General features: G+C 38.0%; 1 protein-coding gene across 2 annotated transcripts in view; it reads left to right on the top strand.

The window, feature by feature from the left end:
• brinp1 (bone morphogenetic protein/retinoic acid inducible neural-specific 1) overlaps positions 1 to 26,341 on the top strand; it is a 621,084-nt gene that overhangs the window by 520,265 nt on the left and 74,478 nt on the right. For both annotated transcript variants that reach the window (XM_039762747.1, XM_039762748.1), the window contains 2 exons: positions 519 to 755; positions 18,874 to 19,096. In XM_039762747.1, the coding sequence (XP_039618681.1) occupies positions 519 to 755; positions 18,874 to 19,096 (460 nt within the window). The remainder of the gene's footprint in view (positions 1 to 518; positions 756 to 18,873; positions 19,097 to 26,341) is intronic.

The raw sequence follows: 26,341 nt of genomic DNA, 5'->3' as shown, positions 1-26,341 counted from the left end.
AATCAATTTACACCTCAGTATTAACATTTGCAGTGCACCTTGCAATGGATATGTCTGTTTTATATACCTTTTGGTATAAGATTCATAAAAGCAGTGTTAATGTTTGTGATGTGCCATCTGTTGGAATGACAAATACAATGCATATATCTCACTTATATGTCATTTGGAATGTGACTAGTAAAAGCAGTGTTAATGTTTGTGATGTGCCATCTGTTGGAATGACAGAAACATAGCAATTGGATTGACACACAGACACTTATCTTCTAATTAAGGTTAATTATATTTCTATAAATTATGGTATAGGCCTATGATATATATTCACTTGTCTGGTCATGTCTTGAATTTGAGTTTGTCTTGGTCTTGATTTGTCTTAACAGTAACTTAAACCCCAACAAATACTTACCATTGTAGAGATTAAGTTTTGATTCCCATTAAATATCTGAAAGCTTAAAACAATATAGCTTGACATTGGCCTTACAGTACTTTTCATTGCAATCTTGTTTTTTCTCTATTTACAGGACTGCAAGTCATCTTTCCAGAATACCTCCAAGAAAAATTTGTCCAGTCAGCACTTAGTTACATCATGTGTAACGGCGAAGGTGACTATGTGTGCCGTAACAGCCAATGCATATGTCTATGTGCTGAAGAGTTTCCACAATGTAACTGCCCGATCACGGACATACAAATAATGGAAAATACACTAGTAGGAATGTCAGAAATATGGGCTTCAGCATACAAAGACTTTGAAAACTCAGGTAGGTAAAAGACACCATGCAGTTTCTGTTGGGATCTTATGCTTTTATGATGTTCCTGGCATATAACAAGCTGCAGGGTTAGTAAAGAGCTGCGTCAGGGTGTGCCAGCAAGCAAAATAAATGTTTCGAAGAAAAGAGTATGCAGGAAAAGCTCCCATTAGTGAAATTAAAAAGTTAGTTGGTCAGTTATGACCTGGGGAAATATGTAATCCAATAATACACAAAATACACTGCATTCAGACATCTTCACTTTTACCATATGTTGCTATGTTGCAGCCAAGCACTAAAATCTATTTTTTTTCCCCACATCAAGCAACACTCACTAACGCAGAATGACAGAGCAAAAAAAGATTTTAGAAATTTTTGCAAATTTATTAAAAATAAAAAATTGAAATATCCCATTGACACAAGTATTCAGACCCCTTACTCAGTAATTCATTGAAGCACTCTATGTCAGTGATTACAGTCTGAAGTCTTCTTTGGTCTGTGTGATGGTGCAGGTAGCCTCCACGCTAACGGATCCCACTGGGAGCCTCTTCAGCCCACCACTGCCGATAACACTTCCGAGGGATGAGTTTGGCAAATGAGAACACCATACAAAGCAAGGGGGAGGTGCAAAGTGCCCAGTGCTTTTGTTAAAGCAATTCAAGAAAAGAAAAAGAAGGAATCAAAAAGTGCAGTGTGCAAAATGTCCGATAAATAAATAAACTGATAAAACAAAGATGAGGTGGAGGTTGAAACCAGAATGAATAAATCCATTAAAACAAAGTTAAAACCATCTGGCAGAAAACTATTCTTTTCTTAAAGCCCAGTGCATTGTTCTTTTAATTGGTGCATCCTCAGCTTATCCCGTACAGGCCTTGCAGCAGAGGAGACGCCGTACCGACAGAGACAGCTGACCTTCCACAGGTCCAGGTCCCTGCCGTCCCATGGCCACAGTAAGGCTCCCTCACCGGACCTAAGCTCAGGTCCCCAAAGGCCATGGCACTCACAATGGAACTCTCAGTCCAAGCCTCTGACTCCTGCTGTCTTCCTGGGCTTCTGTGGTCACCTGATCACTCCAGCCCCTCCAAGTTGCTCAGCTGGAGCAATCCCACTACAGCACCCCCCTGGGCCTTGCCCACCTGGTCTTCTCCAGGGGCTCTCCACACTGCTGCCTGTCCCTGGTCGCTCACTCATTCTTTTGCACTGGCTCCTTCAGCCTCCTGCCTTCTTCTGTCTCTTCTTCTGCTTTCTTCTATCTCTTTCTCGCTTTAACTTCAGTTCTATTCTTTCCTCGCACTTGCACTTCCCTTTTAAAATGGTGACGTGGCACAGCGGTAGCAATCAGCCACACTCAAGTCAATTAGGGCTAAGGGAGATCCTGCCCTGTGCATTTAGTGCAGGGATGTCCGTTCACGCATTGCTCCGCTACGACGCCCTCACCTGAAAATGCGAGTCTTGCGATTATTTATTTCAAAGACGCCAATCAGCCACAGATCTCGCTTTACCACAGTCTGATGTGATAAGCTTTGCACACCTGGATTTGGGGATTTTTCTGCCATTCTTCTCTGCAGATCCTCTCAAGGTCTGTCATCTTGGATGGAGACTGTCAGTGGACAGCTATTTTCAAGTCTCTTCAGTGATGTTTAACTGTTCAGCTCTGGCTGGGAAACTCAAAGATATTTTCAGAGTTGTCCCCAAGCCACTCCTGTGTTGACTTTGCATTTTGCTTTGGATCATTGAACTGTGGGAATGCGAGCTTTTAGCCCATTCTCAGGTTCAGAGAATTTTTTTAATTAAAGATATCTCTGATCAGCTTTCTCTCAACCCTGTCTAGTGTCCCAGTCCCTATGGTACAACGTGATGCTGCCACCATCATGCTCCACCGTTGGATTGGCACTGCACAGGTGATCACAGGTGCTTGGGTATCTCTAGACTAATATCTTATGTGTGATAGGCATGTGCCATTCCTAATCTTGTGCAATCAGGTGGACTCAAAACAAGGTGTATAAACATCTCAATAACGAGCAACAGAACGGGATTCAAATGAGCCCTATTTCAAGTGTCATAGCAAACAGTCTAATTTTTGTGTCAACAAGATATTTCAGTTATTTTTAACATATAAGCAAAAAATGTTTAATGTCCTGTTTTTGCTTTGTCATTCTGGGGTACTTAGTGGTGCTTGATATGAGAAAAAAATGAACTTAAGTGATTTTAGAACATGGCTGCAGTGTAACAAAATGTGAAGGGGTCTGAATACTTTCTGAATGCACTGTATATATTGTCATAGTGGGGAAAAATAATGATACTCAAAATTTGAATTAAGAATTGCGTCTCACCATGAGCTCTAGTCTCCCTCCAGAAACAATCCATGTAAAGTTTCAAATGGTCTTCTCAGGTTACTGTGGCTTCCTCCATAGTTGGACAGGTTAAGTAACTGGTAATTCTGACTTTTCCCACTCTGTTGTGTTGGGATAGACCCAATCCTATACAGGAATGGTTCCTGTCATGTATACAGTGATGGCTTCTGGTCCTACTGTCCCTAACATAAGGTGTGTGGAAAATAATATGCTAGACATGAAACACATTTTTTTATCATAATTGCTGTATTTTTATTATTCCAATCTAGTGGATTTATGGTTGGTCATTTTATTACAAAAGCTCACTCACCCCCATCTGCTTTAGATTGAACTGCCAAGGAATCCTATCAAGTTGAGTATGGATATTGTTTAAAAATTAAATGTACTGTGTATCAGTCATTCACATATTCATTTTCCAATCCCATGTATTCCAATACAGGGTCTATCAACCATTTAATTCTTATTTTATACAGTATCATTAACAGCATACTCTATTACAAGGTGCTTTGGAGCAAACAAGATTAGAATGCAGTATCAAAACTGAAACCTCACAACTAGAATATAATTAAAATAAAAGAACAAGCAGGAGCAGGAATGCAGTTTTGAAAAATAACAGACAGGAGTAGATTTTAAAAATAGAGAACAATGCATTTTTGAGAACAGAAGATTCAACTGGAACAAGAAAAACTGTACGTAGCTTTATTTGACACATAAGTCTTTTGTGTTTTAGTAGTAAAAGAACAGTTAAGGAGGAGGTAAAGTGCATCAGGAACAGTAAGGGGGAGAAGAAAATTATACAGACAGCCAAATAGCAGATATTCTAAACTTGCAGTTTTCAGGAGTTTACTTGACTGAGACAGTCAATAACCTCCCAACAGCAGAAAAGACTATCAAGGAGATACTTAGTGACTTAGAAATGTTAGAGGGAGAAGTGCTGCTGAAATTAAATAGGCAGGCATCAGACAAATCACATCAACTAGATAACATTTATCAGAGAGGGCTCAAGGAGGTTAGTGAGTAAACAGATATTAGTGCACACTGAGGAGTAATGTTAACCCATTATACAGTGGATTCTAGGAAAACACAGGCTCCCCAATTTGAAATCATGCTTACTATTTATTAATACACTTATTCTTCTCATGTGATACTCAATCTTTTCCTTGACAATTGCCTCCATCATTGTACCTGTGTTGCACGTTAACCTTATTGACCTGCCGTTAACTTGTCAGCAGGGACAGGGAGGCTAGTCAGAATTAAGGGAAAGTTAAATGCAGCCAAATATAGAGGGGTCCTTTAAGAAAACCTTCTACAGAGTGCATGCAGCCTCTGGCTGGGGCTTACCTTTCAGCATGACAATGATCCAAAGCACACAGCATAGGAAATGCTGAAACGGCTTTGGGACGAGTCTCTGTGACTTGAGTGGTCTACATCAGTGCTTCCCAAACTCGATCCTGGGAGACCCACGGTGGCTGCAGCTTTTTGTTCCGGCCAACTTCCGTTTTTCATTGGACTCTTAGCCTAATTAGGTGAGCCATTATTTATCAGTTTCTGTGTTTTGGAGTCAATGTAGAAATTACAAACTAGGTTTGGCTGATTTTTATTAAAATGTAATAAGCAGTTATATGGAGAATATGCATTTTTTGTTTAAGTCGTAAACAAAACAGTATTTTCAACCTAATTGTCATTCTGCTTTTCCAGGTGTTCTGGTTATTTAATTAATTATTTATTAATTAGCGAGTCTGACACTGAAGTCGTTGCTGCTTTCACCATCCTGGGGGTCTGCTATGCTGGTTGTTAATTGTCACCATTAGGGTTAAAAGAAGGGAGCAAACTACACAAGAAAAGGAGAAAATAATAGGAAAACAAGAAAAGAGAGTTAAGCATTTATAGCTTTGGAAAAAAAAAGCAGAAGTATTTCTAAATGTCTTATAAATGTAAAAACATACTGTTGTGTTTTTCTGAATGCAGAATAAGAGAAGAGTAATTAAATGAAATCAGTTGTTATCGACTATTAATCACCAATTGTGAATCTGGTTGGAACAAAAACATGCAGCCACAGTGGGTCCCCAGGATCCAGTTTGGGAACCACTGAATTAGACCAGGGGTCGCCAACTCCAGTCCTGGAGGGCCCCATTGGCTGCAGGTTTTCATTCTAACTCTTTTTCTTAATAATTCACTTTAATTGACTTGCGCTTGAATTCTCAGACCCCTTAATTGTTTCTTTTTCCTTGATTAGCAGCCAAACAATAATAAGATACAAAATGAGCCAAAACCTGACCAGAAAACTGTATTCATCGTACAGTATCTGAAAATAAAGAAAGATGGAGGTCTCAGGAATGCTGATCCGCTCAGGTCCCCAAAATATTTTAACAGTGCTGTTAGAAAAGAGAAAATCAACAGTCTCGGAAATGTCTGCTAATGCATCAAGCCATGGAATTAAAGAACAGATTTAATTAATGACATGAATCGGCACCTCTTTAAGCAGCTGGGTGGAGTGAGATTGGTTGAAATCTGAGGCCCTGACTTAGTGGGTCTTCTGTTGGCTCACTCACTTCACATTTCATTTCTGTTTGGGTGCCATTTAAGGAAAGAAATTAAGCAATTCAGAAGAATGATGGAGAAATTCAGAGGGAACAAATCTTAAAAGCGAAGTCAATTAAAATGAATTCACAAGAAGTTCATTAGCAAGACAAACAGGGCACTCATTAAAAACGGGTTAGAATGAAAACCTGCAGCCACTCTGGTCTTCTAGGACTGGAGTTGGTGACCCCTGGTCTAGACCATGGAACAAAGAGACTTAAAGATAGCAGTTTACAAGCAGTTTCTATCCAATCAAACGACACTTCAGATGATCTGTCAGGAAGAATTTAGGTGTGCAAAGCTCCTCAACACTTACCCAAGAAAAACCCAAGCTTTAAGAAGCTTCGAACAAATTAAAGGTTTGAATACTTCTATGAATGGAAGATTTCAGTTATACATTTTCAATAAATTTTTAAACCTTTCAGAAAAAGTTGCAACCCAAAAAACCTACAATAGGGTAAAAAGTTGAGGAATACTACAAAAAATTGAATAATAAAGAAAAATCACAATAAGCTGCATGGCAAAGCACTGTTTCCTGCATGCCTAGCAACATTTTGAGTGCACAAAGCCATGATCACCAAAATATATTAAGTAAAATAACACAAATGCCAACATTAAAAGTGGCACAAAAAGTTCCCAAACATTGTGATAATAAAATATATACACTCACAAATTATTAGAAACACTATACTAATGCTGGGTATGGCCGTCTTTTGCTTTCAAAATAGCTTTAATTCTTCCTGGCATTGACTCAACAAAATGTTGGAAACATACCTTTGAGATTCTGACCCATGTTGACACTGTAATATCATAAAATGTCTGCACATTCATGTTGCGAATCTCCTGTTCAACCACATCCCAATAATATTTTAATGGATCCAGTTCCAGTAACATTGTCATATTCATGAAACAAGCTTGAGATAAATTTTGTTTTGTGACGTGGTGCATTATCAAGCTGGAAGGAGCTAGTAGAAGATGGGTAAATGGTGCTGGTCAGCAACTATACTCAAATAGGCTGTAAACATTCAAGCAAAGATTGATTGGTATTAACAGACAAAAAATGTGGCAGGAAACATTCTCCACACCATTAACCCCAAACCCACATCATCATGGACTGTTAACACAAAGCAGGTTGGGTGTATGGATTTATGCTTTTGTCATTAATTCTGATCCTACCATCAGCAGAAATTGAGTTTCATCAAACCAGGGTACATTTTTCCAGTCATTATCTGTCCAGCTTTGGTGAGCCTGTGCCCACTGTAGCCTCAGCTTTCTGTTCATGGCTGATGGGAGTGGACCCAAACATGGTCTTCTGCTGTTGTGGCTCATCCACCTCAAGGTTCGATGTGATGAGCATTCGGAGATGCTTTTCTGTTCAGCACATGATGAACTTCCTGCAGCACTTCCTGGTGTGGCAGAAGTGCTGCATGGGCACCCGGAAGCACTCCAGGTGCACTCAAATTCTCTCCCGGCAGCACTTCCTGGTGTTGCAGAAGTACTGCAGTCCAGGGTTCTGGGATGGTCCAGGTGACCCCTGGTGGTGGCAATGGGCCACAGCAGGGTTGAGCTTCTAAGCTCCAGTCACTTCGTCCCCGATATAAACCAGGGGGAATGCCACATGATGAACACATCACTGATGCCTTGTAAGTGTTATAAAGACCCAAATGTGATCGTGTTTCATAATAGTAAATCAGCAATAGTTGCATGCCTGCAGTACCTAAGCTAAAGTGTTACCAAGTAATGCTACTTGTATAATCCCTTCATTATCTTGCCAAGTATATTTCTGTGGGAAAATATTTAAACATGTAATACAGTAATTTGTGAGTATCAATAAAAGGCTAGACAATTGAATATGCATTTAAGTAGTTTTAGTACTGACTGTGTGAGTACAATGTATGATGAGCAAGACGTCTGTAAAACAAATGAAACACACTCAGACAAGAAGTGTGCTATCTCTTGCAGCTTTAGAAAAACAGGAAGGAAAGGAGAAGAATTTGATATGGAATAAAATTACACTTCGTATTTATTTGGAATTGCTCTCTCCAGTCTATTTCTACTGCCATCATCATAATCAACTTGATTAACCTCATTATCTCCCTGTTATCATCACTATTACAGCACCGTATATTTAATTATATAGAAGGTTTTTTTTTAGTTAACATATTAAACCCACTTACATAAATATGCATATTAATCATTTGTTTTTCAGGAGATTGCATTGTTTAATACACAAAAATGCTCAAAATATGCCTGTTTATGAGTTTTTACAAATACGTGTAAGTTTTTTTTAGACTTCAGCATTTGCAGGGAAAGAAATGTGATTTCTCCATGTTTGATATTACACTTCCTTCCTTTCCTCTTTCCTGTCCTCCTTCCTTCCTTCATTCCTGTCTCCCTTCCTCTGCTTCACATGAAATTAAACATACTGTAATTTATAATAATATGTTCTTTTTCATATGAAATAAAAAATACTGTTATGTAAAATAATAAGGGAAGGAACGATGGTGCTGCCCTGCTGCCTGTCAGCTCCATCTTAAATGTAACAGTACTTGTCTATTAATTGACCTGAGATCAGTTTCTAACCTGGTCACTGTTAATGTGAGTTTACACAATGTGCTCTTGTTCACATTTTTAGTTTTCCATTTTATAAACTGCACCCCAAATACCAATGACATGTATGTGTTATGCTAGCTGGTGCCTTTTAGTGAGCAAGTATGGATGTGTGGAGGACGGTTTCCACTGATGTCCTGCTAATGTAGAAGAATATATGCTCAACTTGAATTGTATTAATGGGGATATATGTCTCTACTCAGGGTTTGTATTCTGCTCTGTTAATTTTAAATTGTATAACTAACCAAATATATCTTGTTGTTTAACAATTAGTAATGAACTGGGTTTCACGTACTCTAAATAGTTTTATTCTAACCAAATCTGTATATTTATAGGTCCATATTAAGTATGTCGTACCCATAAAATATTTCCACAGGCAGTCATTAGTGTTATGTGAAGGTAATGAGACTCATGTCCTGTTTTTGTTAAAGGAGTATCTTGAAGTTTAAAGATGGACTGTTACTGATAAGACAATTAATGATCTTTGTAAGCAATAAAGCTGATAATATGTTTGCTAACAATGGCTCATCAGAAAGTCACCAGACATGACCTAACTATTTTTTAGTATAAACTAAGTAGTTTACGATTGATTTATGACATACGTAAAAAAAAAAAAAAGAGTGTGCAGTGGGTTAATTGGGTATTCAGGACTTTAATGTTAAAGTTCTGGATCAGCATTAAGGCCAAAAAAGGCCTCCTTTTCTTAAATTAAAATATTGTGGCTTATTTTTCTAATTATTCATGGTTAGGTCTTGTCATGTTGTCATGATAGGTTACCTTGTCCTGTGAGGGTCCAGGTCAGCTCCACACTTCCAGATTGCTTCCAGGAGCCTCTTGAACCCAAAACCATCAATAACATACGCAAGGATGAGCCAGGCAAATGAGGACACACAAAGTCAGAAAGGGGTTGGTGCAAAGTGGTTAATTTAAAATCAACAAATAAACAGTGCAGTTCATTCCAAATAGTCAAATTCTCTTCTTTTAAAATTGTCATGAGCCTCAATGCCCCTTCCTAAAATATGGCATTTTCCTGAGCTTACTCCCATCAGAACCTTGCAGCATGAGGAGACGGTTGCTGACAGGTGCAGTCACCCATTAATCCCAGGGTTCAGATTCCTACTACCAGTCCCTTGACATCCATAGGACCCCCCTCTGAACCCAACTTACATCTTCCTTAGCCAGTCCGTTGTCGTCTTCCCAGGAAACTTTGCTGCATAGCTCTAAGGAGCACCCCTTCTCCAGCCACACACTCGAGCACAGGCCTGCCACTCACTTCCCTGGGACATACTCCTGACCATCGGTCTTCATTCTTCACATGGGCTCTCTCGATCCTGCCTCTCTTCTCACACCCTTTACTTCCATCCCTTCTTCTTATTTCTTGGCTTCTTTTCATCTTTCTTTTTTCAATCTCAATATTTTAATCTTTTTGCTGTGCAGGCCCCCTTTAAAGCCCCAATTGGGTGCAGGTGCTCGTCTCCACCTGCTCCGAGGTGTGAATGAAGTACCTGCTCACATTTGCACATGAATGTGGAATCAGCCATGCACCCCAATCAACCTCAAAATGTTTTTTTGTGCGCTTACCTCTACCATCACATGTGCGCCTACACGCTCGGGAACTCTTGATTATTTATGTAAAATACGGATTGCCATGAACCTCTCCCATCAAATTTCCAGAGTAAATTCAAAGTGTTATCATAGCAGAGATGCAGTAATGTTAAGGTTTAATGAATGAATGATTAAACATAATGTTATGGGAAGGTGGGGCACTGGCTGTTTCCCTGTCTTGCTTTCTTGAAAACCTGTGAAAGTTTTCTGCTTAACAAGTTTCTTTGCAATTTTCAATTTTGAATAACACTCATTGTTTTTGCACAAAATGAATTTGCTGACTGCAGTACTTTCTATGTGCCAACTTTAACTTTTACAACAATCACAAACTTAATTCTATCCCCGCAATGGGGAAATATGATTTTGTAAATTTGCCCAAATACATGTTAACATGCACCGGGCTTATTTTAAAATTTTTTTTTTCCTTCATTATTAATGTTTTATTTTATTAAAATCAAAAAACATTCCATACATGCAAGTCAAGTTTAACAAAACTATTTTTAAACAAATCGACCCCTAATAGTACTGCTATGCATATACTTATATACAATTTATGTGCCACATATGGTACATGTGTTGATCATGATGGCAAACAGGTTGAGACATACCTGTAAATCATCTTGCACATAAGAAGTATGTTTTGTGAATAAATTGTTTCTGGCATTCAAATGTTATCATTTTGACTCACCCTGTATATATATATATATATATATATATATATATATATATATATATATATATATATATATATATATATATATATATATATATACTCAGCAAAAAAGAAACGTCCTCTGACTTTCAACTGTTTTTACTTTCAGTAAACTTAATGTGTAAATATTTGTATGAACACTAAAAGAGTCAACACCATAAGGCATAAACTAAAAATGTTTCACAATGTGTCCCTGAATGAAGGGAGGCTCAAAATCAAAAGTACCAGTCAGTATCTGGTGTGGCCACCAGCTGCTTGAAGTACTGCAGTGCATCTCCTCCTCATGGACTGGACCAGATTTGTCAGTTCTTGCTGTGAGATGTTACCCCACTCTTCCACCAAGGCACCTGCAAGTTCCTGGACATTTCTGGGAATGGCCCTAGCCCTCACCCTGCGATCCAACAGGTCCCAAACGTGCTCAATGGGATTGAGATCCGGGCTCTCCCACTGCAAGGATGATCAGCTGTCCTTCCTGTCTCCCTGTAGCGCTGTCTTAGGCATCTCACAGTGCGGACATGGCAATTTATTGCCCTAACCACATCAGCAGTCCTCATGCCTCCCTGCAGCATGCCTAATGCACGTTCACGCAGATGAGCAGGGACCCTGGGCATCTTTCTTTGGGTGTTTTTCACAGTCGGTAGACAAGTCTCTTTAGTGACCTGCGCTTTTAGAACTGTGACCTTAAATGCCTACTTTCTGTAAGCTGTTAAGGTCTTAACGACCATTCCACAGGTGCATGTTAATTAATTGATTATGGTTAATTGAACATGCATGGAAAAAAATGTTTAAACCCTTTACAATGAAGATCTGTAAAGTTATTTGGATTTCTAAAACATTATTGTTGAAATACACAGTCCTGGAAAAAGGAACGTTTCTTTTTTTGCTGAGTATATATATATATAAACCTGAGGAAGAGTGGAGGCGGAAGTACTGGTGGCAAAGAAGAGACTGTGCTTACTCTCTGTACTAGATTTATGTTAATAAACTGGGCGTTGTGTGCAAAACTCGTTTCTCTAAATATATATATGTAATGAACATATCTTCAGCCAAGGGACTTCATATCATTGTCACGATCTTGTTGCAGTTTGCAGGCTCTTCCCATATACTCATGGGGTTTATGTGAAACTTCTGCTTCCGCCTGTCAAATTCTGACAATTTATTTACTGTGCATTGTCCCCTGGCAACTAACAACCCGATGTGTTTTTACTCAGATTGTTTTTATTCTCGTAGAGAAAAGCCTATTCCAGTTTGAATTAACGGAGTTATGTTTCTGTCACTTCCTGACTGTGCTCAGTTTCAGATTTAGGCCCGTAAATGCTGTGAAAGAATAATGTTTAAATAAAATACAATCTTTGGAAGACAGGGGAAGGAAAACTGGAATCATTGTGATAGAGTTTTAATCTTTTACTTTGCTAAAATTTTCTTTGCACTTTTGACTGGATTGTGTGTGACTTCGCCATACTGTATACAGTGGATTCATTAAAGTATTCAGACCCCTTCACTTTCTTCACATTTTATTTTGTTGTTCAGGTCTTTTTAAATTGATTAGTTTGCCATTTTTAACCATCAATCTACACTCAGGAACCTATAATGGCAATGGAAAGATGTTTTAAGAAAGGTTTGCAAATTTCAAATATCAATGACTGAAATCTCTCCTTTCTGTAAGTATTGAGACCCTTTGCTGTGTCACTCCAAATTGTGGTCAGGTGCATCCTGTGTGCTTTAATTCACCTTGAGATGTTTCTAGAACCTGATTGGAGTCCACCCGTGGCAAACTGGATTGATTGGATTGATAATTTATGAAGGCAGACACAGCTGTGTATAGAAAGTCCACAATTAACACTGCATGTCAGGACAAAAGCCAAAATATGAAGTACAAGGAATTCTCTGAAGACCACCAGCATCAAACTGTGGTGTGGCATAGATGTGGTTGAGGAGTTAAAACCATTCCTAAAGCTTTGAATGTCCCCAGTAATGGTGGGTGGACAAAGCCCTGTGAAGATTTTAGGCTTCTTCCTGGCTTTGGCAGAAAAAGGTGTAAAGTTTCATAGGTGTGATTTACAGAAGCCATGAGCTCAAAGACCACCGGGAGTGGACACATGCATACAAACCTATGCTAGTTTTAAGCATACAGGTGTACTAAAAGGCTAAGAATCCTCTGTGCACTCATTTGGATTTTTTAATAATCATTTTGTCATTAATATGCTGCAGTAAATGTACACATTTGTATGTGCGAATTCTACAATAAAGTATCATTTAAATGTGTTGTCCTAAAGACATAATGCGTTATAAACCAAAACTGACTCATAATTATGTGACAAATTTTTCGTGAGAGGGGTTTTTCGCTGTCAGGCAATATGAAGGCATCGTATTTTTCCATCAGTCTTTGGGGGATATTAGTACTAAAGGGCAAAGAGAATCATAAGGGGTACTTGTAGAAAATTGCAAAAAGAAAGGGATTTCTGAAAGGCATTTAAACATTGTGGTCCAGAATGATGTTCATTTGGTGCAGGCCCAAAACATGTGACCCAGTGAAGCTGGAACTTGATTGCAGCGTTCGCAGGTTGGATCATGCCCTGGAAACATTTTGGACAACTTTAAGCGATATATATATGCTTTGCGCATATGGAGCTCGAATGAATTCTCTGCATTGCTACCTTCCACTCCTTTTCTGATATGTTGAGGGAGAGATCCTTTTCCCTTTGTCCTCTTGGATTTTTCAAAGGAAGGGACTGTAAAATGGTTTTATATATTGCAGAGATGCTGTCTAAGTCTTCGAAACTGATCAATATTTTTCCAGCATAGAGAGAGGTGGGAGGTGAGGAAAATTGGGCAGGATCTGTTTAACAAAGTTTCTAATTTGAAAATAGTGAAAGAAATGTGTTGCTGGAAAGTTAAATTTGGAATATAATTGTTCGTAGGATGCAAAGACATTGTCTATGTACAGATCTCTAAGCAATTTAATCCCAAATGTTTTCTAGACATTAAAAACGGTTGAAAAAGGTGGTTCTCGTGCAGAGGTGCCCCTTACTTATCAATAAGCATAATTTTATTTATCTAATTTTATCATGTTTATCTAAGCATTTTATCTTACATTGCGTGCATCAGCTGTTTCTATTTTGTGTAGATTGCAAAAGGGGCCCATAAGAAGGAAAAGTCATCTTTACTGTGTCTAATGGACACATTCTGCACACCGATACACCTAATACTGAGTAAAGTAGTTTTACAATGTGATTGCTGTCAGGGACTATATCTTTATTGAAAGCTTGCTTTGTTAAATCACTACTTAAACGTTTGAAAACTGCAATAAAATAGTGGGAAAATCTGTTGCAGCCTTTTAAGCCTCCATTTTTGCCATACATGACTTGTAGTTGGTTGGATTCAGAAGCTATTGTAGGTTCTGAGACATTGTGGCACCTTCCTTTGGAACGTAAAATGAAAGCAAGAGAAAATCTACACAGTCATTCCAGGTTTAGTGGGAAACCATTCTTTAAAATAATTTTGCATTTTTACCCACCTTTTTATGTGAAAAGTATATTGCAAAGCTGTAAAAAGTATTTACACTTTGTTATTTTTGATTCTGATGTTCATGTTCATGTATCTGGCAATCCCGGCACATGCCATTAACAGTATCATAAAACCAAGCATTCTGCAGTTGTCTTAGAGGTTGCTTTTTAGAATAAATATAGAGGAGATCCTAACTGCACTGTAAATCAGCTTTGATTATAGCACTTTATACTTGCCATTTCAAGACTGAGCTTGTGCCAAAACATTTTATGGAGAAAATCTGAGATCCACTTTAAGTAGTTGAGTAAATCATTACATATATTCTTTGTAGCTGCCTTTCTAACTTTTAAAAATCAAGTGTTTTACAACCCAGAAACTGAGTTTAGAAAGTGCATGTTTATACAGAGAAAGCATTTATTTTCCTATGTCCTCATTTTACATTGAATTTACTTTATTAAAACTAGTGGCAGCCATTAAGTCTGTTTCCTTGTTTCCTTTAAGTGATAATAGTACATTTGTTCACTTAGAAAAACACTTAGGGAGGGTAAAACTTGTCTACCAAATAAAAAAATAAACATTTTGAGACAAGCTTTTGTATCTGTAGCTCTGGTGGGCATTCACTCTAAAATGACAAAAAATGCTATCTATCTATCTATCTATCTATCTATCTATCTATCTATCTATCTATCTATCTATCTATCTATCTATCTATCTATCTATCTATCTATCTATCTATCTATCTATCTATCTATCTATCTATCTATCTATCTATCTATCTATCTATCTATCTGCTGTGACCACTAGGGGGGTGTAACAGCACTCCAAACTCCAGGCACAATTTAACTGACACAGTCACAGTGAAGTCAAGTTGGGGAGCATGCACTGGTACAGTGTGTTGCCACACCCACTACACAATAAAACAACTTGGGATCCTGGTTGGCAACACCCCACTCGGAAATGACCCTCTATCTGCCGCAGCCAGGTGTTACGTGGGCGACCCCTTGGCCTGGTCGAGCCACTCGGGTCCCCAACAATGAGGATCTCACGAGCCGGATCACCTTTGGGGAAATGCACCACATGGCCGTAGTGCCATAACTGATGCTCCCTCACAATGCAGGTAATGTGCTTCATTCAGGACTCCATGAGCAACAGTCACAGGTTCAAATAAAACTGTTTAATGTTCACAGATACCGTTAACAGGCTTCTCCGCAAATACTCCCAACACAAGTGAAACAGAACTGACGTTGACAGTTTTATGTACTCCTTCCACACCTCCCAGCAAGTGTTCTCTACCACCACCGGACTCCAACTCTTGTTGGAGATGAAGTGTTCTCCTTTTTATGCCAGACCAGGGAGCACTTCCAGTGCTATAACAGTGCTCTGTGGAAGTACTTCCATGTCAGAAGGAAGCCCCTGAAAATGGGGACAGTTCTCCCCTACAGCTCTTCCTGGCAGCACCAATGACACCGAGCTGGGTTGCCTAACATGACTACAATTCTCAACTTAGCTCCTGGATGCCTGCATGGGTGTACCAGAACAGCACCACTGCCACCTAGTGAATCAGGGGACTTTATCTAATCTATTTCATTTAGTACTGATCCACCCATTTTATAGCTCTGAATGGGAACAGGCACACCCTCAATCCCAGCCAGGACATCAGTCCAGTGACCTCCCTTATTACATTATCTAAAAAAGGCTAAACACAGTCCCATCCCTCTCCCAATCACCTCTACATAGCCCAGCAGATTCAACCACACTGAACATATTATACAGGTGTGAGTGATAATCTGTCTATGACTTTTTATGTTTTTTCACAATACAATCAGAGTTTGACGATATTTTTGAAAAAATCGGTTTATGGAAAATAGAGAAAGAGGGACAGAGAATGGAAGAGATTGAGTGACCAAACATTCTATTTTTGCCCTGAGTGGACAAAGGCTCTTTATTGTTTAACATGAAATTATAAGTACAATAGATGCCCAGATGAAAATGTACATTGACAGACGAGTTCTGCAAAAAAAAAAAAAAGTTTCCAACATGGATGCAATGTGTTGGAAGCTAATCATACAGTCTGTTGAGCTGGCACGTGCGACTTAAAGCTCATGTTCACTCTGCAAAGCACAAAGCAGCTGTTATGGAAGATATACAGTAGCTTGTTTGCAAACGTGAAAGACTGTTTTGTGAGACATTTCATTATGTTTCAAAATGTTCCATTAGAACTGATAATTTTTTCAATCATAGAGCACTTCTCCTAAGTTACATGCATAATGCATATCACTATGTTCATTTTTACCTCAGATGTTAATACATCTTTTGTGCCAAAAACGTCTAAAATGAAAATAGGCTATTTTTTATTTTATTTTTTACCATTAATAAAAAATGTTTTTATTTTAAATATTTATTAAGAAAACGCACCATACTCAAACCAGCCGTCAGTATCATGCATCTTCCTTTACAAGCTGCCATGTATATACACCACGGTACATATAATAATTAATAATAAATTGATGTAACAATTCATTAAAAACTGAGACAGCACCACATTAGTACGGTACAGTATAACAAAATTAACAAATACTCCGTTCCTTGACAGTGTCGTTAGCTTCCTATTTAATACATTATGACCAGAACATATCTGATTGTGAAAAAATTGATAGAAAAAGCCTGCTTTAATGAGCGAGAGTAAAAGAAATGTTAAGAGAATGTAAAAAAGAAGTTTAAATTATCACTAGGATTCCAATGAAGTATCTCACTATTTTCTGTGAAGTCCAGTTTTCCACATGAAGGCCGTTTCCCAGCTGATATGTGAAATGGAATCCTTATGCACCTACTGTAATCTCGTTGTTTGCTTTATTATGGAACCTATACGGCCAAAATTATATAGATACCTGACCATCACAACTATATGAGATTGTTGGAAATCCTATTCTAAAACCCTGGACATTAATATGGAGTTGGGCCCCATTATGCAACGATAACAGTCTCTACTCATCTGGGAAGGCTTTCCACAAAAGTTTAGTGTGTGTGTTGGGGGAATTTATGCCCATTCAGCTAAAAGAGTATTTGAGAGGTCAACAAGAAAACCTGCACCCCAATCAGCATTCCAAATCAATGCAAAAGTATTCATTAGGGTGGAAATGTTTTTGTATGCTGTAGTATTCATAGCACCATTCACTGGAACCAAAAAAATCTAGCCCAAACCTAAAACATCCCCAGACCGCTATCCCTCCTCCAAGAAATTTATGTTGGAAAAGAGGACATGGCTCACAATCAGCATTTAAATTCATTTCAAAGGTGTTCAGTAGGGGTTGTTGAGAGAGTTCTGTGCAGGCAGGTCAAATTCCTCCACACCAAACACATTTATGGACCTGGCATTGTGCAAAGGGGCACAGCCATACTGGGAGAGAAGATGGCCTTCCTGAGATTGTTGCCAGCAAGTTGGAAGTGCGTCTTTGAAGTCTGTAGCATTAACAGTGTCCTTCACTGGAATTAAGGGGCCTATCCCAAATCCTGAAAAACAGCCCTTATCCATTCTCCATTAAACTTTAAGAGCAAGCAGTCCAGAAGGTAGCAATGCAGGCAACACAAATTGGTCCATCAGCAATAGAAGAAACCTGATTTTTAAACGCTATACACTTTAGTACTTGGCAGTCCAGCCCTGTGAGTTTCTGTGGTCTACCACTTTGTGGATGAGCTGATGTATCTCCTTGATGTGTCCCCTTAAACATGATATCACTTTCAGGAGACTGAGGCACAGACAACAGAGCAGAAATTTCAAAAGTGTCATTCTATGACAGTGCCATGTTTAATGTCACTGAGCTTTTCAGCACAACTCATTCAGCATTTGTCAATGGAGGTTGCATGGCTGTGTGCTTGAATTATTGTTCCTGTTAACAAGTAGTGTGGCTCAGACAGCTGAATTCCTTCATTTGGAGGGGTCTCCAAATATCTTTGCCCATCTAGTATACAGTGCCTTGTGTTGAGGCCGACTCTAAGGGATTGGTCTTAACTTTCTAAATACTTAGTTGCACTTTAGAGTCATGTTAACCACCATGAATCCCTAATGGGGTGAGGCAGGCCGATTTTAGTTATGCTATCATCATGCACAGTATGTGAGTCCCTTTTTTTTCTTAAACATTTATTGAATTTATTAAAAGCAAGTGACATTCCATACAAGCAAGTCAAGCTTAACAAAACTAAGATCAAATCAACCCCCACCCCATACTATACCCTAATCGCCTGTTCAATTGTTTTCATTTAATATATTATATATTACCTTACTTAGTTATTTCATTGCACTGAAAATTAACAGATACTTTTTTTTTCTTCTCTTTATTAGTGAACAGAGAGGAGCTCTAATTTACTCTTCTCCAGTTCAAAGCAAATTGAAGCTATGGGTATTTTAATAAACAGAGTGTCATGGTGTGATTTTTTTTTTAAAGCACCTCAAAGTAAAGTAATGCAGGAATTGCCTAAAGCAGTAATATGGATTTTGTACGTTATATTTAAAGCATTAAAAATAGATGACAGTTTACAGTCCAAAGTTAATAACATATACTGTACTGAGCTACCCTGAAGCTAATCCCAAATTTTATGTTTTAAAGCAAAATCAGTTCCAGTTCATCTTTAGACACTTCTTGTGTGGTCTTCGCTTTCCCGCAAATGTGTGAGACAAAAGGGCTGAGCCAGCACATTTATATTCTGAAATACATGTAAAGAACCTGTATATATTACTTTTTTCCTTTCTCTTTATTTATTTCAGATGAATTTAAGTCATTTCTTAAGAGGCTGCCTTCTACTCATTTCTTACCAATAAGCAGCGTTCACCAGCTTTGGGGCAACGACTGGGACTTGCAAGCCCGTTATAGGCTTCTGCAAAGCTCAATGGAAACCCACAAAATGAAAATGCTCCGTACTGCTCGGAAACTGTTTGGACTCAGTATCCGTTGTCATCACAATCCTAACCACCAAATGCCTAGAGAGAGGTAATGTCGACTTTCAGTCTAATTCGTTCAACTATTAACTTTGCATGTTTTTTTTCTTTTTAGTGAATCATTATTAATTCTAATATTAGTGTGCACATGATGATCATACTGAAGTCAAAGGTAACTGTTACCACCTAAGCTATTAGTTTAACATGTAAAGTGGAGTGAAGTTTTGTTTGATCACACCCTTTGTTCAAGTAGCTTTACATCCAGGATTGCCTTCTGTCTTGTCCTGCAGGTCAAACTCAGTGATATGATGTCAGAATTGACTCGTGCTCTCTGCAATCCTTCAATAAAAAGCAAGTTCAGCAAAATGTTTCTCAATAGGCACAATGATGGTTTCCATTAAATTTAGATAGATAGATAGATAGATAGATAGATAGATAGATAGATAGATAGATAGATAGATAGATAGATAGATAGATAGATAGTGTAAAATAGAAGACAAGTCAAGATGAAGTGGAACATTTCAAAGGTGAGCCCTGTATAACTGATTGATAAAACCACAAAAAGATATCAAACTTACAAATGGTCTGTTCAGACTAGAGTCAAACAATAGGCTGATTCAAAATGGCAGCAGCACCCTTTAAGAAGAAGCCCAACTGGACAGGATGAGGCCAGGTGTACCCCACTCTGATACAATCTGCCTCTATGTCATGTCACCAGGAGTTTCTTGACTGGCCTCTTTTGCTCTTTCCTGTGCTGTTCCTTATGCCTTGTGAAGTGATGTTAGAAGCTTGTTTGTGGAGTATATGACCTACCAACCTCAATCATCAACAAAGAATCTCTTCTTTCACTGACTCTTTTTCAGTTTGCTGCTACACTTGTTGGTTGCTGATGGTGAAGGGCCGACATATCCAGAGAATCCTTCTCAGACAAGTGTTAATAAACCTCTGTATTTTGTTAGTAGTGGTAACAGTAGTTTTTCATGTCTCTCTTCTGTAGAGTAACTGACTTCATGTTGGTATTGCAGAGCCTGATCTTAATTACGAGAGACTGGTTTCTGGTGTCCCAAATGTTATATAGTTGAAAGAAAGCTGTTCTTGCCTTTCCAAACTTGACTCTGATGTCAGCGTCTGTTCTCCCATGATTGACAAACATGCTGCCAAGATATATAGACAGTGCTTTTCTTGGCCACGAGGGAATGTTGGCTTTTAACAGAAGCTCAATAAATAACGAAATATTATATGAAACCAGAAGTATTTAATTTAATTAATTATACTCTTGATGTTAAGGTTAAAATGAGTCTTATATATGCATTCTGCATAGTATTGGCAAACAAGCTTTGTTGAAATCTTTCCTATCATCAGTTTGTGCAGTGTGAATATACGATTAAGCAAATCTCAATAGTCACTAATTGGTAAAACAAAATGTATTAAAAACAAAGACACTGAACACTGGAACATCAAATATCATCCAGCATTTTTAAACAGATGGGTCATTCCATGTCAAATCAACCGATTTTCCAGAAATCCAATGCACTTTGGTCTCAAAAAAATTCTAAAAGAAATACCAGGAGAGATACTGTAAATTATTTTGATGTAAGATCAATACTTTCCAAGGTGCTGCCAATTTTGTGAGGGGAGAGGTGTGTTAAATTTGACACAACTTTATTTTTTCATCAATTCCACAAGACCATAGCTCAAGAGCTAAACCAACTAGAAGGCTCAAAATTTGCAAACTGGTACCTTTATAGGCATAGTACAAAATCAAAATATTTGGTCCAGATAACACCACCTGGTCAGAGCAGACCTTCAAAAATGGAAAAAAGAAATATTTATATTATATATATATATATATATATATATATATATATATATATATATATATATATATATATATATATATATATATACTATGCCATGTTTAGGCTTTCAAAAAGCATACTTCTAACTGATACAACCTGCTGAAAATGTTTCCATATTTCAATGCCTACACAGGTCTTTTCAAAAGGTTTTAAACAAATGAGAAAGTGCATCAGCTTTGACCAACAAATCTCTCAAATTTGAAAAAATCATTTTAGTTCTAATTTTCTGACCAGCTTAATGCACTCTGGGAATGTCCAGACATTTTTAAAATTAGTTTTCCTGTATCCTGCAAGGTCCCTTCTTTCTCAAAAAATAAGTCTTACTTTTCTTATGTGAATCTTTCATTTTTATTTTCCAGTCTAAACATGGGTTATATTCACAATTTGTCAGTAATAATAATTATCAAGTTCTTTATCTCTAACTTGAGTATATGATTAATGGAAAAAAAAATAAATCACCAAAGGCACATTAAGCACAACACATGAACAACAGCTGCTTGATTTATCATTAAATACAACACTAGTTATAATTAAATGTTAACATGTTGGCATTGCAGCAGCAGGAATGTGACCCATTTCATTTCTGTTTCGATTGAAGTGCAGACTGTATGGCATCTTTGTCTTTGAGATCAAGATGGTACTGCCTCCCACTGATCATTGTAGGTACACTAAGCAGTGCAATGACACACTGTAATGGCACTCAATAAATATTGTCTCTGAGTGACCAATGGAAAGACAGTGCAGGATAGTGTGGATGCATAAAACATATCAGGATGTCTGATTCCACTTCACTTTTGTCACGAATCACACCAATCCAACATTTTCATCATACATGTACCCAATATAATCTCCAATTCGAGACACATCTGATTAATCAGGAGTGTGATCGTGAGAGTGCAATATCTCAGCTGCTGCCTCAGTGGTGAATATTCGGACAGTCAATTCACTGTCTTCACCAGACACCCGGCTGACTTTGAGTTTTCCTCTTCTGTAGGGATGTAACAGTGGTATTCTCGAGTACCAGGTGCTCTTTTGGCCATGGAGAACCATATTCTCAGTACAGCAACATTTGATATGAAAAAAAGTTTGACATTTTTGATAACTCACTGATTGAAAACTCGATTACTATTTTTGATACATAGTGCATTCAGCCTATGTTTAGGAAAGAAAATAAACATGAATGATTTGCATTAGAAACATAAGGCTTGTGTTTTGAGAAAGAAGGGACAATGCAAAATAAATGCAAAATAATTTAAAAATTATCTGCACATTCCTATGTGCTGTTAGGGTGCTCTGAAAATGAAATCCAGAATGATTTTATAGATTTGAGTGGTCTGCTGTTCAAACCCTGATACAGTTACTTTTCTGTTTACTGCTATTATGAAAACCTATATAGTCTTCTGAATAAGAAAAATGTGTGTGTTTTTCTACAAATATGTGTTTCTGAGGCCTAAACATAGCTAAGCCAAAAACTCAAAATAAATTTTGGTCAATTTCAAGTGGCTTCTTTGATCATGCCGGATCATCTGGACCATATGTTTTAATTTTATCACATACTATATCAGTTAACACTAGGATTACCAAAGCCTACGAAAAAACCCGTACTCCCAGCCCACCTTAAATCTCTTCGCACCTCTCCGTCAGTGTCTCTTGTGTTGTAAATGTGTCGATAAGCAAAAGCTGCAAGCAGCCTACTATCCCATCCTCCCACCACCACAAAAAGTTCTCCCAGCTCATGTCTGTTTACCTACGTGTGAGTTGCGTGTGAGTTGCCTGGAGTTGTATGGGGTAAATAATATATCGTTATTTGGAATACATGCATTTAATGTGTGTTCCGTGTCTACAATAATCTATGTAAACACATTGTTAAAACAAAAATGTTTTTCATGTTTTAGTAATAAAATGTAGACATGAAGTGTTTAATGTGTGAAGCCTGAAGTCCAAATATCAAATAAACACTTTCACAAAAGGTACAAGTATAACAAAACAAGTGCTATTTTATTCAAGAATATAATAACTGCAGAAAAAGAACTCACGTTAGGGTGCGACATTAACACCCCTTTAATACGGCCACTTTGGTGGTGCAGTGGTAAGAACTACTGACTCATAATCAAGACGTTCCCGGTTCTATCCCGGATGCCTCCGTTCTGAGTAGTGAGCTGCTCTTATTCTTACTATTATAGAATAAAAACATACATTTGACTTGATTCTGTAACATCCGGTGTAAATGTATGGTACACGTAAAGGTTAGCATTTTTTTTAAAATTTTGTTTTGTTCTCTCAGTTGCGTTCACGCTTGCCCCGATCTGACACTGCTGTTTTCAAATAAAGTCATGCTATAGCAGAGGTGAACTCAGATGAGGACAAGGGTTCTACATCAGAGAAAGAGAACAGAAACCCGCCCCGCAAGAAACGTCCACTCACATATAAGAACAACGTTTGGATGCAGCCACAGGTTGGACATCATTCTGCCAGTCAATCTGCTCCACACCTGTCCTTCAAAGATAAAGCAGAGCTTACAGAGCTCGCCAAGGTATCATGCAGGTCAGGTATTACAATCAGATATCGTGATGGTCTTTATTTAAAAAACATTTATATTTTACTTATAAAAAGCCTGATTGAATGTTATTTACCTTGATTTATTTATGTATCTTCCTACAGTGTAAAGTCACAAGTAGACTGCAGAGATTCCTCTGTTTGATCGACACGGGCATGCTGGCACAGTACATTTGTACTGAAGTGACTTCAGCTGCAGGTGGAAGTCTGAGCCTGTTCGGTGGTTTAGTGCTTGAACTATGGACTTGTGAAATTTGATGACAGAATGAGGCCGGATAAAATCGACACCCCCTCTCCTCGGTAAACTGGCTGTATCTTGAAAAATATTGATATTTAATGAAAAACAAAATTACAGGGTATCTTCTGACTAACAAAGGTTCACCTGGTAATTTTTCCAGAATTTTTTAAGTGTTGATTTGACATAGAATGACCAGATGCAACTCTCCTTCTTATACATTCATTCATGTTTAGCCCTGACATACATAGATTGCTTTAAAAGTAGTGCTGCCAGGACAGGCCCCAGTCCACTGTGACCTTCATTGGATTAAAAGGATTTGAGAATATGATTACATTCTTGTTTAATTAGCACAGTCCTGCAGTATTAAATAAGGGTCTATTACTTTTAATTGGGTGTGTTTCTGGTTTAAGTGATAAACAGCTAATTAAAATATGAAAAAATGCTGGAAAGATAATTAATTAACACCTAGAGGAAGGACCATGGGCAAAAGCAAATAAAACACTGCACTTGAATAAAATGTGTAGCTGCATTAGTAATCGCTGGGATCCTTTAATAAAGCACTAATAAAATTTATCATTGGACTGCAAGAAAGTGGAAAAAGTCTCTCACCATTTATTGTCTTGATATATTCAATAAAAGCTAATATCTTCTTCATTGGTTTGGCTTTCTGCCTCCAGCTCATGTATCAATTATTTATGCCTTGCAATATCTTTAATATGGTCATTTTATGGTTGTCCTTACACATAGCACCTTGATGTTCATCATTCTGATGAATCCCTTCTGTGTTTCATTTCGACTCATCATAAAACACAGATGGCAGAAATGCAGTGAGAAGAATTATAATTAAAAATGACAAAACTAGCTAAGACAAGGAGACATTTAGCTTCAAAAATACCAACTTGACATTATTACATTGAATTAAAAAGAAAGCTTTTACAGTAATTCATTCTTTGCAGTGTCATGTTGGTTTTCATTTAGTTTTCTTGTTTCTCCAAATTTTTATTGCACTCATTTTTACATTGAGATTTTATATGTGGTCACCAAAAGCAGAACTCAATGATCCAAGAGTTCAGTTCTCTTCAAAACATGCAAGGATTTTAAAGATATACAAATAGTGGACTGGTTGCCCCCTTTATTCTCTTTGTGAGCAAATTAAATACCATATATACTTGCTTATAAGTTGGATCTTGAAACCCAAAAAATCGATCATAAAATCAGACCCGACTTATACGCCCGTTCAAAAATGTGACACTTACATTTTTTTTTTACATCTTCTTGCCTCCTCCAATCTCGCACCAGTTTCTCAGACACATTGAATTTTGTTGCAGCAGTGCAGTTACCAATATCTTTTGCCACTTCAATGACTTTTAATTTAAAACCAGCTTCATATTTCCTTCTGATCGAATGCTCCATCATAGATAAGGGATGCTCTTACGATAAAGGTGTATAAGGGTGTGAGATACAAAAAACACAAAACAGTGCAAACATCGCTTTGGAATTATACGGTATTATCGTATGGTCACATAGGCCCAATACATAGAAAAAAAGACAGTGTGCTCCGCAGTTACTCTCTCAGGTGGGCGTTAGCATATAATAATCTCTTGGACCAATAACGTGTGTTTTATACATTCGACTTATACGACCGACATTATAAAATACCAGAAATTATGTGGTAAAATTAAGCCTCGACTTATACAAGGGAGAACTTAAATGCAAGTATATACAGTAAGCACTCAAAAGCACTAAAATAAATGTAAATCACGTCTATGGCAAGGTTAACTGAAGTTTCCTTCATCATCAAAAACTGAGGGAGTTTTGTTCTTGTCTAAGGTTATGACCAAATGAGATGCCAACATTTGGGGGCATCTCCCTTTTATACCAATCCCATTGGGAAGGGAAGAGCTCAGTTACCCTCAGGGGGCATCTCCTCTGAGCTAAAGAAGAGAAAAAAGAGACTTTTTTAGTTAGTGGCATGTTAGTGGCAGCATCCCCCCCTCGCCCCAGAGGGTTTTTACTTACCTGGGATGAGTCCTTGAGGCATCCCTTAGAGACACATGCTTGGTAAAAAAAAATGTATATATAATATATTCACACATTAGCATCTGTGAAACACTGTTTGGGCTCCTCTGAGGTCGATAGGGGGTACTAAAGCTAAACCTAGTGGGGGCAACTGACTCTGCCCCTTCCAGTCCCACTGCTGTCAGAAGGAAGTGTTCAGCCTTTCACCAAAATTACCACAGGACGGAGTTACAACCCTTATGTAGCCTGACAGCAGTCTTATTTTTGGAACGTTTCTTTGTATTGGTGGGCATAGCAGTGCTTATTTTCGTTGAATCTTTCATATATTTTTGTTGGAATTAAATGGGGACAACCATCTTGGTGCCCCATCATTTTGCAGTGGTGACATGCAGTTACTTTTTCAACCTATATATATATATATATATAAATATATATATATATATATATAATATATATATATATATTGTCACAGATGAGCGGGGACACTGCACAGCCGGGACGCCTGGATAGTCCCCGAGTTGGACAATACAGCCGCCCAGGACTATTTGGGGGCCACAGGGACGGAGCTGGGACGCCCTGCATGAGAGGACGTGGCCACCGCCAGGGGGCGCCCGGACAATTAGAG

The sequence above is a fragment of the Polypterus senegalus genome, chromosome 9 (assembly GCF_016835505.1).
Source record: "Polypterus senegalus isolate Bchr_013 chromosome 9, ASM1683550v1, whole genome shotgun sequence".
Taxonomy (NCBI): domain Eukaryota; kingdom Metazoa; phylum Chordata; class Cladistia; order Polypteriformes; family Polypteridae; genus Polypterus; species Polypterus senegalus.
Note: the sequence above shows the minus strand (reverse complement) of the source record. Positions and strands in the feature narration are given on the sequence as shown.